The sequence below is a fragment of the Leucoraja erinacea genome, chromosome 33 (genome assembly GCF_028641065.1).
Source record: "Leucoraja erinacea ecotype New England chromosome 33, Leri_hhj_1, whole genome shotgun sequence".
Taxonomy (NCBI): domain Eukaryota; kingdom Metazoa; phylum Chordata; class Chondrichthyes; order Rajiformes; family Rajidae; genus Leucoraja; species Leucoraja erinaceus.
The window spans coordinates 16,539,662-16,551,828 of record NC_073409.1 but is presented as its reverse complement, the minus strand read 5'-3'; the positions used below and the strand labels follow the sequence as shown (position 1 = coordinate 16,551,828).

The following is a 12,167-nucleotide window of genomic DNA, read 5'->3' as shown; positions in this document are numbered from 1 at the left end:
TTGTTCATGTGATCATTTGAAAGAATCAAAAATTATCTGATCAAAACGCCTTATATGTTGCTCCCTGATCTTAAACACAATGATTCAGGTTATTGTTGGTTAAACATCAATGCTTAGGTTTAGGTTTATTATTGTCATGTGTACAGAGGTACAGTGAATATGTTTATTTTCCATGCCATAAATCAGATCAGACACTATACATAAATACAATCGTCAAATTCAAGTACAATAGGTCGAGCAAAGGGGAAGTTATAACGTGCAGAATATAGGTCTCAGCATTGTAGCGCATTAATTCCATAGACAAAGTTCAATATCTTCAATGGGGTAGAGGTGAATCGGACTGTACCCTGTCTTATGGAAAGACCATTGAGAAGCCTAATAACAGAGGGGAAGAAGCTGTTCCTGAGTCTGGTGGTGCGTGCATTCAACCATCCACCCCTTTTGCCAGATGGGAGAAGGGGGATAAAATAATGACCGGGATGGGACACTATTTATTATATTTAATGTTTAAATCCTGCACAATGGACAAATTTGTAACCAGCCTGCAGCAGGCCAAGGATTCACCCTCATACTTTGCAGGAGTGGCCTCTTTAGAGGTCACTTTAGTCCATGAAAGATCACTGGTGAAAAATAAAATGTTGTTCCCCCTTTTCACCATCTGGATTAATTAAGTCAGGTCGGTGTTCACCCATTGCTTAGTCCATGTGACCCACACATCAATTAACACAGATGCATTTGATTGAACTTTGTTCCTCATTTGATTTCCTTCACAACACAGAAAAGCTGCAGGAAAGAGACCAACAAATCCTCTTGTTGCTGGAAGAAAAGCTGCGGCTGTACAAGGAAATGGTAGAATCGAGTGGCCATGAAGAGGCATCTCAGAGCTTGATTTCAAGGTCTCTGTTCAGAGCTAATTCAGAGGAAGCCCCGAAAGGCGAGTCGCTGATCAAGGATGCAATGAAGGAAGGTTAGTGCATGGGGTGGCTGCCGTTTAACATGACCACTCGTACATTTGTGGAGCAGGTAATGCTAGGTCAGATGGTCAAGGGCATAGAAAGAGACCATTCTTCCCATTCAATCCATACTATCTAAAAAGGAACTGATTACCCTATCACAGGTCCACCACCGGTGGTCCACCCCCCACTTTAATGTGGACAAAATTCATCTCTCCCCCCCCCCCCCCCCCCCCCCCCCCCCTCCTGATCTCCCCAGAAAATGGTGGTGCCCAGACTGGGTGAGGCGGCCAATCTCAACCTCATCGGGACTTCTGTGCCGATCAGTGAAGGGTTCTTTTTTGCCGCCTGCCAGGGCTCTGGAGCTCTAGCCTGGCTGGAGCCAGGAGATTCATTCCCGGGCCGGTAGCTTGACCCCTCAAGACCGTAACCTCCGTTGGTTCGGCAAAACAGATAAACCAGAAAGGCTCTGGAATCAAGGGTGCTGAAAAATCGATGATGGACCTATACCCTTGGATGTAGATGTTTCCACTAGTGGGAGAGTCTAGGACTAGAGGTCATAGTTTCAGAATTAAAGGACGTTCTTTTAGGAAGGAGATGAGGAGGAATTCCTTTAGTCAGAAGGCAGTGAATCTGTGGAATTCTTTGCCACAGAAGGCTGTGGAGGCCAAGTCAGTGGATATATTTAAGGCAGAGATGGATAGATTATTGATTAGAACAGGTGTCAGAGGTTATGGAGAGAAGGCAGTAGAATGGGGTTCGGAGGGAGAGATAAATCAGCCATGATTGAATGGCGGAGTAGACTTGATAGGTCGAACTGTGGCCTCTTCATCCAGGTTATGACACTTCAATGCACATTTAGGACGAGTTTTTTTTGCATCCACTACTCTTTCTCGCAGGGAGTTTTAATGAAACGTTAGGAAATATTTTCAAAGGAATTCTTGAAATTCATGATTGTCGTCCCTGGAAAAAGTTGGGAGATGAAAAATTGTGGCGGGGCAAGTTTGTGGAATGTAGATGACAATAAAGTGTGGATGGTGGGTTCATTAATACAGGAAGTAGAAGATGAAGATCAAAGTCCATATAGAACATCTTGTGTTCCCCCCCCCCCCCGCCAATAAACATTGCTGTGCCATTGCTAGCCACTTCATAAACAGAGTTGGCATTCTATGACATAGAAATAGCCGGCACCAGATGTGCTTAAAATAGTCTCAGTCAGTCAACATGCCAGCCCTGAAAGTTGGCAGCTCTGTCCCACAAGAAAATTCTTCAATTCCCATGATATTTGCACATCTAACTAATGCCAAGTTGTTATGTTTGTTGATCGACATCAGAGTGGCGACAAACTGACTGACATTTTCTCATTATTACTTTAAATGGTGATGTTGTAGACTGTGGGCAGAACCTCTCGTCAACGGCAGAACGTCCAACTGGAAGTTTCCCCTGCAATGAAATATTTCTTTCATTCTTGCGATGTGGGCATATCAAAACTGGCACGTATTGCCCTTGAGAAACCCATGGTTGATCACCCTTTTGACATTCCCGGAGCTGGTGAACTGGACAGTTCAATTTGGGAGTGATCAGAGGACCAAGGTTGGAAAAGGCCTTGGAGATTCTGGGTGGAGCAGATGAGAGAGAGGGAGAGGGTTACAGACCTGAACTGATTAAGCTTGCGTTTGTTAGGTTGGTTAAGGCAGAGGCTGGATCAGCATTTCAGAGGTTTTCCACAATTATTCCAGGGATGATTGGGTTAATGTATGAGGGCCTGTATTCGATGAATTTTACGAGGATAAGGGAGGAATCTCATTGAAACCTACCAAATAATGGAAAACCTAGATAGAGTAGATGTGGAGAGGATGTTTCCACTAGTGGGAGAGTCAAGGACCAGAGGACACGGGCTCAGAATAAAAGGACATACCTTTACAATAGAGATGAGGAGGAATTTCTTTAGCCAGGGGGTGGTGAATCTGTGCAATTCACTTCTACAGATGGCTGTGGAGGCCAAGTCATTGGGTATTTTAAAGCAGAGATTGATAGGTTCTTGATTAGGAAGGGTGTCGAATGTTACAGGGAGAAGGCAGAGAATGTGATTGAGAGGGAAAGATAGATCAGCCATGATGGAATAGTGGAGCCGACTCAATGGGCCGACTGACCTAATTCAGCTCCCATGATCACGATGGAATATAGAACAGTACAGCACAGGAACAGGCTCTTCGGCCCACAATGTCTGTGTCCAACATGAAGCCAAGATAAATTAATTTCCTCTACCTGCACATGATTCATAGCCCTCAATTCCTGCAAATCTATGTGTCTGTCTAGTAAATGCCACTCGTATCTACCAACCCTAGCAACAAGTCCCAGGCACTCACCACTCTCTGTGTAAAAAAAATGCCCTATACATCTCCTTTAAACATTGTCCCTTTCACCTTCGACCTATGCCCTCCACTCTTTGACATTTCCACCCTTGGCTGACTGCCCTATCAAATGTTGGTCCTTCAAAATGTTATAAATTCCTATCAGGTTTCCCCTCAGCCTCCAGCATTCCAGAGAAAACAATCCCAAGTTTGTCCAACTTTCTCCTTTTGGCCAATACACACCTAATCCAGATAGCTTTCTGATAAATCTCTTCTACACACTCACCAAAAGCCCCCTTAGCTTTCATGTGATAGGGTGACCAGAACTGCACGCAATACTCCAAGTGTGGCCCAGCCAAAATCTTTTAGGTTTAAACCGAAGAGACACACAAAATACTGGAGTAACTCAGCGGGTCAGGCTAAGGAATAGGTCACATTTCGGATCAAAACCTTTCTTTAGACTAAGAGTCAGGGGAGAGGGAAACTCGAGATATGAAAAGGTACAAAGAAAAAATGATTGAGAGGTATGCAAAAGGATTAGGTTGAAGTTTATCGTTGTCATTTATACTGAGGTGCTGCAAATAGCTTTGTTTTACATGTTATCCAAACAGCTCAGATATACTGTACATACCTATCAAGCCAAGCTCAAATACAATAGATGGATCAATGAGGAAGATATAGAGTTCATAATATAGTTGTCAGCATTGTAGTGCATCAATTCCATAGACAAGGTTCAATGGTGAAGAGGTGAATCAGACTGGATTCTAGCTTATTGAAGGATCGTTCAGAATATATTTCTCAGCGTTGGTGCACATCATCATTACAGAGCTGCATCATGACTTGCTGACACATATCTTCTCATCCCTATGTGGAATGGTCAGTCTCTTACTTTTGGCCCATGTCCCCTGATTCAGGCAAAGTGTCAACCCTGCATCCCAAATCATTTATCATTTATTGTCTTTCAATGAGATCACTTCTCGTTCTTTTAAACTGTGTAGAGTATAGCCCTGGTCTGCTTAATCTCTGCCTTCAGCAAATACTGCTCTTAACATTAAAGATAGAATTGAACATTAACCCTGCTCTCAATAGAGGAAGCAGGGAAACAGAAACGGATTTTCCTTGTATTTTTCAGAGGCACAATGGCCTGCCTAGGTGGATAAGAGATCGACATCTCTCTGCTTCTGTCTCACTGCCTGGTGATATTGTTATCTGACCAGAAAGCATGGTTGCTCTGTGTACACAAGCTGTGTCCTGGAAATAGCAAAAAGGAGGTTTATTTGTGTTAAAATAAATCAAATGTGAATGCACGATATGCTGAGAAGATGCACATCTGCATTATCGATAGCATTCTCTCTGCTCACTGCTCACAATTCTTTGTGTTCATTGAAGTGAAGATAAAGAATACGTTGTGGCTGTGAGTCAAATGTCCTCGCTCAGCACAGTTAAATTAGACGACAAAAGCAGTGACAGGGAACAATTCAGACCCTTCTTGCGCATTGGAAGGGCCTGCTTTGTCTTGGTGGTTATTATATAACTGGACTAATAATCCAGAGGAGGCAAGTTCATATCCCAACACAACAGCAGCTACAAACTCAGCTGGTTCATAAACGTCCTTTGTAGAACGAGATCTAGTCACTCGGAGGGTGCCGGCAAGTTGCCGAAAAACTCGCGTAAGTGGGACAAGCCCTTAAGGGTAACTTAAGTGTGTAGAAGATTCTGTAGACAATCCCTGATTGTCTGAATCCCATCTTTTTGATTCCCTTCAAAATGAGGTCGATTATCAGGGATAGTTCTGATATTAATGATGGAAGTGGGAACACATCGAGAACATTGATTATGACACATTATTCAACTGGAAGGAGGTTTAATAAGCATTGGTGTCTTGGTTTGTAATGTGGAGCAGATACGTGGGCTGACAGCATTGGATTGCCCTCTACTCTTGGTATTATTTCCATCGTGTACTGACTCAACTCTTCCTTTACCCAGCGGAGATCCTACAGAACCTGCTGTCGCAGAGCTTTGGAGGTGCCCTTGGACAACAGGTAGCTGGCACACCAGAGCAGGAGGGAGCCATGGGCCACATCTCTCTGCCCAGGAGAGCGGAGACATTTGGAGGCTTTGACAGCCATCAGATGAATGCCGTGAAAGGTGCGTGAGCAGCGGTCCAGGTTCGGGACGTGATCTTTGCATTGTCCCGCAGGTGATTGTCGAACAAAAGTCTTTCCTTCAGGTACCCTTGGAATGCCGACTGCACTGGTCGCGATCAGGGCAGGAGTTGGCCATGCCTCAGAAGGGATTACAGCTGAGGAGATTCCCATAATGGATGCATCACCACTTCTGGTTTAGGAACAGCTCCATCCAAGACCACAGGAAATCGCAGCGTATTGTGGACGCAGCCCAGACACTCGCACAAACCAACCTCCCTTCTATTCTTTCGCCCACCACCTCCGCTCAGTCAGCAAGAACCAACCTGATCTCCCGGTGGCTCAGCACTTCAACTCCCCCTCCCATTCCAAATCCGATCTTTCTGCCCTGGGCCTCCTCCATGGCCAGAGTGAGGACCACCGTAAATTGGAGGAGCAGCACCTCATATTTTGCTTGGGCAGTCTGCACCCCAGCGGTATGAACAATTGCTTCTCCAATTTCTGATAGTCCCTACCTTCTCCTCTCCTTCTCAGCTCTCCCTCAGCGCACTGGCTTCACCTCTTCCTTTCTCCTTCCCGCCCCCACCCCCCCCCCCACCCTCACATCAGTTTGAAGAAGGGTTGCCTATTTCCTTCGCTCCATAGATGCTGCATCACCCGCTGAGTTTCTCCAGTATTTTTGTCTACCTCCCTTCTATAAATTCCATTTGTATCTCACGCTGTCTCGGCAAGGCCAGCAGCATAATCTAGGACGAGTCGCACCCTCTCCCCTCTCCCGGGTGGCAAAAGGTACAGAAGTGTGAAAACACACACCCCAGTTTCTTCCCAGCAGTTATCAGGCAACTGCACCATCCAACCATAACCAGAGAGCAGTCTTCATTAAGTACCTACCTCCATCAGACTAAATTTGATCAGACTTTACTGGATTTACCTTGCTCCCACGTTACTCCCTTATCATGTATGTGTACACTGTAAATGGCTCGATTGCAATCATGTATTGTCTTTCCGCTGGCTGGTCAGCACGCAACAAAAGCTTTTCCCTGTACCTCGGTACACGTGACAATAAACTAAACTGAAAACTAATGTCGACTGGAATGTGCGAGCTATGGGAGAGGCCAGGTCCAGCCACGTTGAACAGAATAGTTCTCCCCCTTATCCCAGCCCCGGTACAACTGCTGTTGTGGGGATGGTGCGGGGAAAGGAGAGGAAACCCAAGGGGAAGAGACTGTAAAAGTGAGTGACTGTAAAACTGTTGGAGAGCCACAGCTGAGATGAGCTGGTGCTGGTGGTATCATTTTTCTTAGCACCAGCAGCACATCCACACAGCTCTCTGTGGAGCACCTGGAGGTGTCTAACTAGGTGAATATTTCAGGGAAGAGTGAATTTGATGAGTTCATCTGCAATCTCTTACAGGTGGAGAGAGGGACGAAGTGGAAGATGCACAAGACCTCCGCAGAACAGAGTCAGACAGTGTTTTAAAGAAGGTGAGTCATGTCTGTCACTACAATAACGCTTCGTCTTCTCATGTGAAAACCGCTTTGGGCTGCCCACCAGCTATGTGTTAATGAATTCTTCTGGCAGTGAAAGCAAACTTCCAGCTGACTGTGGTGATGGCAGCCTCAGCGGAACCAAGAGCTTCAGCTGACGGTCCCATCAGTCAGTCGCCTCTCCCACCAGGCTACAGTTGTGTCGTTCTCATGGGTTCCGAGCATGTTCTCAGTGTCCTATCCACCCATCCGTCCCCTTCCCAACTGCACACTATAACTCTGATAATCCAGAGAATTGCACGAGAATGATCCCAGGAATGATTGGATTAGAATATGATGAGCATTTGACGGCACTGGGCCTGTACTCGCTGGAGTTTAGATTGGTGAGGGGTAACCTCATTGAAACTTTCCAAATATTGAAAGGCCTGGAGAGAGTGGATATGGGGAGGATGTTTCCACTAGTGGGAGAGTCTAGGACTACAGGCCATAACCTTAGAATTAAAGGAAGTTCCTTTAGAATGGGGGTGAGGAGGAATTTCTTTAGTCGGAGGGTGGTGAATCTGTTGAATTCAGTGCCACAGACGGCTGCGGAGGCCCAGTCATTGGGGTTTTCATGGGGTTATGGGGAGAAGGCAGGAGACTGGGGTTGAGAGGGATAGATGGATAGATCAGCCATGGTTGAATGGCGGAATAGACCTGATGGGCCGAATGGCCTAATTCTGCTCCTATGAAGTATGAACATGAGATGCAGCTTCAGTGTGGCTCACTGTTCAATCTGAAAGTGCGTGCCGGGTTTTGGGGTCCCCAGGCTGTGAAGCAAGGTCCAGGCTTCAGTGTGGTTGCGGTCATGAATGTGAATGTGCACAGTCAGTAAAAAGAAATAGTCAATTCAAAATTCACTGGGAAATTAGTTATACATCCAAGAGCCCAGAAAAGCTTGCTCATGCCAACCACGGCAACTTTTACTAGTCCCACTTGCCTCCGTTTGGCCCAACCCTCCAAACCTGATGGAACCAGTCCACGATAGTACCCTCGACCACTCTGTCCGTCTCATACACTGACCACCAAAAAAAAAAATGACCCCTCAGGTAAAATCTTTCCCCCCTTACCTTAACCTGACAGGTGTTAGAATCCCGAACAAGAGACTGTGTATGTCCGGTATATTCCGGAAACTGCTGTGTACATATAAATTCAATTAAAAATAATTATATAATCCAATAGCCCAGAAAATCGGCTAGACAACCTAACTTTGTCGGAGTTTCCTTCAGGACTCGCAAACCCACAGTCCTCGCCCCCGAACTCTGTCCGTCTGCAACAGCTGAGGTCACCAGTGCCTTCAGCTTTTAGCCAAATATATATAAAACCAAAACCTGGCAGAAAATTCAGATCAGATAGATAGTTTTGAATTATAAACACTCGGGTTGACCAATTTCCTTCAGGAGGGCAAACCCACTGCCCAGAAGCGACTGCAGGAGAATGCCCTCTGCTTTGTTAGCAGAGATAGATCGATTCTTGATTAGCACAGGTGTCAAGGGTTATGGGAAGAAGGCAGGAGATTGGGGTTAGCAGGGAGAGATAGATCGGCCATTATTGAATGGTGGAGTAGACTTGATGGGCCCAATGGCCTAATTTTGCTCCTATCACTGATGACCTTATGAATAATAGTAATCATTACTTTCTAGTAATATAATTATTACTTTCTCGTAATGAACAGATCGCAAAAGATGAATAATTGGGGGTGAAAAATCTGATGAAGTGTCCCGACCTGAAATATCGTTCGTCCATTTCCCTCCCTAGATGCTCCCTGACCCGCTGAGTTCCTCCAGCACTTTCCATTTTCCTTGAGATTTGGGCATCTGCAGTTCCTCGTGTCTCCAAAAGAAATCTGACTGTTGATCAGGAGAATGGATTGAAATCCCATCACTGGTGCTGGGAAATGTGAAGGCAGTTAATTAAATAAATCTAGAAGTTTTAAAACAAGCAGGAAGCGACAATGTGCGCTGAAGAGTCTGTTCCTGTGCTGTTCTGTGTGGTGTATTCTACGAAATGGCGACTCTGAAACTACCAGAATGAAAATGTGTGCTAATGTTTTAACAGGAAGAAGTCTAGAGAAGGTCCAGAGCATTTAGTGTGACTTAAGTGTTTTTTGGAATTGTCGTTCAATGGAAGGACGATGGGAGAGGGGTGCAAACATCCTCTTTGCCAACGTTGCCCGTGGATGCACAACATAATCCTGCATGTTCAGAACCATTACTGTTCAAAGACATATAAATCTTTCAACCTGAGCTGTTTGTAGCTGCATCCTGGAGACTAATCCGTAAATCCTGGCGATTCCGGAGCATTCCTGGAGAGTTGGCAGCCCCACTATTTATAGGATCTTGCTCTCATCGTTCATCCCCCCCCCCAGTCCTCTCCCCTTCCAACTCCCACACCAGTCCAATTATAACTTTGGACCTAATGTGCCACCTAGTGCACAGAGTTGGCACTGCGGCTAAAGTTCATCATTACAGAGAAACTCACAAATTCCAAACCATTTTCCTCATTGCATTATAATAGTCTGGTTACCAAGTGTTCATTAATAGTTGATTGTATAATTGTATATTAGTTAGTTGCGTTTCTGCGTGAATGTGCCAGTAAAGGTGTAGCAGGTCAGGGCATTGAGTGTAAGAGTCAGGAAGTCACAATGCTGCTTTGTGAGACTTGAGTTGGGCCTCAACTGGAGTATTGCGTACAGTTCTGGTCACCCCATTAGAGGAGGATGTGGAAGCTTTGGAAAGGGTGCAGAGGATGTTTACCAGAACTTTGCCAGGACTGGGAGGGTATTCACTGCAGGGAGAGGTTGGACAGATTATAAGACCCCGCCCCCACCCCGGTTCTTCCTACCATCCCATGACCAACATCAGCCGGGTCTAAGATGGAGAGCGTTCTTCCCAGCGTTGCGTATCTTTGGAATTCTCCACTATTGATTTGGATGTTCAGACACTATCCCCCTACTCTCCCGCACTCCCCCCCCCCCCTCTCCTCTCCCCTCTGCCCCCTCTCTCTCTCCCCTCTCTCCCCTCCCCCTCTCCCCCCACTCCCCAGTCTCCCCCCCTCCCTCCCCCTTCTCCTCCCTTCCCCCCCCCCCCCCACCCTCCCCCCCCCTCCCCCCCCCCCCCCCTCTCTCCCCTCCCCCCTCTGCCCCCTCTCCTCCCTCCCCTCTCCCCTCCCCCTCTCCCCCACTCTCACCCCCCCTCTCTCCCCCTTTTCCCCCTCTCTCCCACTCCTCTCTCTCCCCCCCCTCCTCCTCACTCCCCCCCTGTGTGTGTGGGGGGGGGTGGTCAGTGTGCGTGTGACGCTGCAGCCCCCCCGCAACCGCGCGTTGAGGGGACGGGACCCAACGAGTCCCCTTGGTCTAGTGCCTATAAAAATGGAGACTCGTCACTTTTGAGGGTTCAAAGGGAATTGAGGTTTACGGGGATACGACTGGAAAATGGAATGAAAGTAGGATCCTATTAACGAGATCAGGCCAGAGTCCCTAATCTTGGTGGTTCTTTGCATCCTGTTGGTAATTATTTACATCTGTTCATCTGATTTGTGCTGACTGAATGTTGCCAACCAAGCCACAAACAGATGAGAAGTTAAAACTGTGAATGTGACTGTCCCTGTTCGGAGAGAGTCTGTCAAATAAGCAATAAACATGAGGATCTCAGCAGGTCAGGCGTGTCTGGCGTCTCGTGCCAATCAAATAAGACCCTCGAACAAAATAGGTTGCAGGATGAGTGTAAGAATTGTAAACTCTTTATCTGTTAGGTTGTGCATGCTTCAAGCCGCCTGCATTTATGTTCCGATTAAGAAATGGAAGAGCATTGTACAGAGTGCTTGGCTTCTTATTTGGAGTCGAAACCAGTTAAAATCTCACACGGATGATCTTTCAGCAGAACAGGAAGCTGGTGTCAGAGAGGTTTTCTGCTGGAGGCGAGGGCATGGGGCTTGACCAGGGAAGAAAAGGGGAAGTCTTTGATTGGGTACGTTTAGAAAAGATAGTAATGGAACAAGATTGTATAGAAAAAAGTGGCAGCATTAGGATATTAATTGCCACAGGCGGCTGTGGAGGCCAAGTCATTAGGTTATTTACGTAACTGTGTGACTCCATGGTACTCTTCAGTAACTTGAACTACAGTGCTCCCTATCAATGCTCTACACAGGTTTCGCAGAAGAAGAAGAATAGATGACGTTTAGATGACAATAAACTGAGGAAGGGTTCTGATTCAAAACGCCATCTATTCTCTTTTCCTCTGACCCGCTGAGTTACACCAGCATTTTGTGTCTATCATGACTAGGTTTTTATTTTTTAATTAGAAATTCCACAATATTTCCCAAATATATCCCTCTTAACTTATTCTGAGTCTTCCCCCTTGTGTAGTGTGGTACAGTGAGGGATATCCTGATGCATTCTCTCAGTGAGTTTGGAAGCGCAGTTTCTTGCAGAGTTCGTCATTTTTAATTTGAAGTTTGCCAAAATAGGTGCAAAGTCTCATCAGTATTTCACTTTCCTTTCAAAGGGGCTGATGGCGAATCTGCTTCTGCCAATCAGAAAGAACGAGGTAGGACTTTTTTTTTTATTGTTGATGAGTATATGATGATAAAGCATTGAAAAATGAAGACATAAAATGTTTGTGGCCAATAATAAATGACCTCTGCCTTTGCTGTAAATTTTATCAATCAAAATGTGTAGCCATGGGAAGGGCGGTAGTGCTCCATAATGTAATCAATAACCATTTGTTCCCAATGAATTTGCTTCTCTCCGAGTGTGGAGTTGTTCCAGCCTTACACAAACTCTTTTGTGTTTCAGCTTGTGCTTCAGAAGGTGCTGAACCTCCAGCAATTGCTGCTTGGGTTACAGGTGAGTCCATCATGTTCTCATTATTGGGGGTCATGGTTAGTTTAGTTTATTAGTGGCACGTGTAGCGAGGTACAGTGAAAAGCTTCTTTATTCAGTCAAGAGTGTTTTAATTTCCTTGTCCCAGATAGAACAATGAAATTCCAACTTGCAGCAGCACAACAGAATATTTAAACAAAGTACACTGTAAACAATATAATAGACGAGGAAAAAAAATGTCCAGGGTGTGTGCATATACTTTTAGACACATATACATACATACAGTAGATACACACACACTCTCGCATGCAACACACACACTAATGCACGCACACACACACTAACGCACACGGCACATATACTCACAC

The 12,167-nt window shown here is 45.7% G+C and overlaps 1 protein-coding gene across 4 annotated transcripts in view; it reads left to right on the top strand.

Annotated features, from left to right (window-relative positions):
• The window catches only part of LOC129712758 (A-kinase anchor protein 13-like), a 387,357-nt gene that overhangs the window by 366,653 nt on the left and 8,537 nt on the right, over window positions 1-12,167 (top strand). For all 4 annotated transcript variants that reach the window (XM_055661466.1, XM_055661468.1, XM_055661465.1 and 1 more), the window contains 5 exons: window positions 779-967; window positions 5,294-5,455; window positions 6,865-6,935; window positions 11,483-11,524; window positions 11,773-11,823. In XM_055661466.1, coding sequence (XP_055517441.1) covers window positions 779-967; window positions 5,294-5,455; window positions 6,865-6,935; window positions 11,483-11,524; window positions 11,773-11,823 — 515 coding nt within the window. The remainder of the gene's footprint in view (window positions 1-778; window positions 968-5,293; window positions 5,456-6,864; window positions 6,936-11,482; window positions 11,525-11,772; window positions 11,824-12,167) is intronic.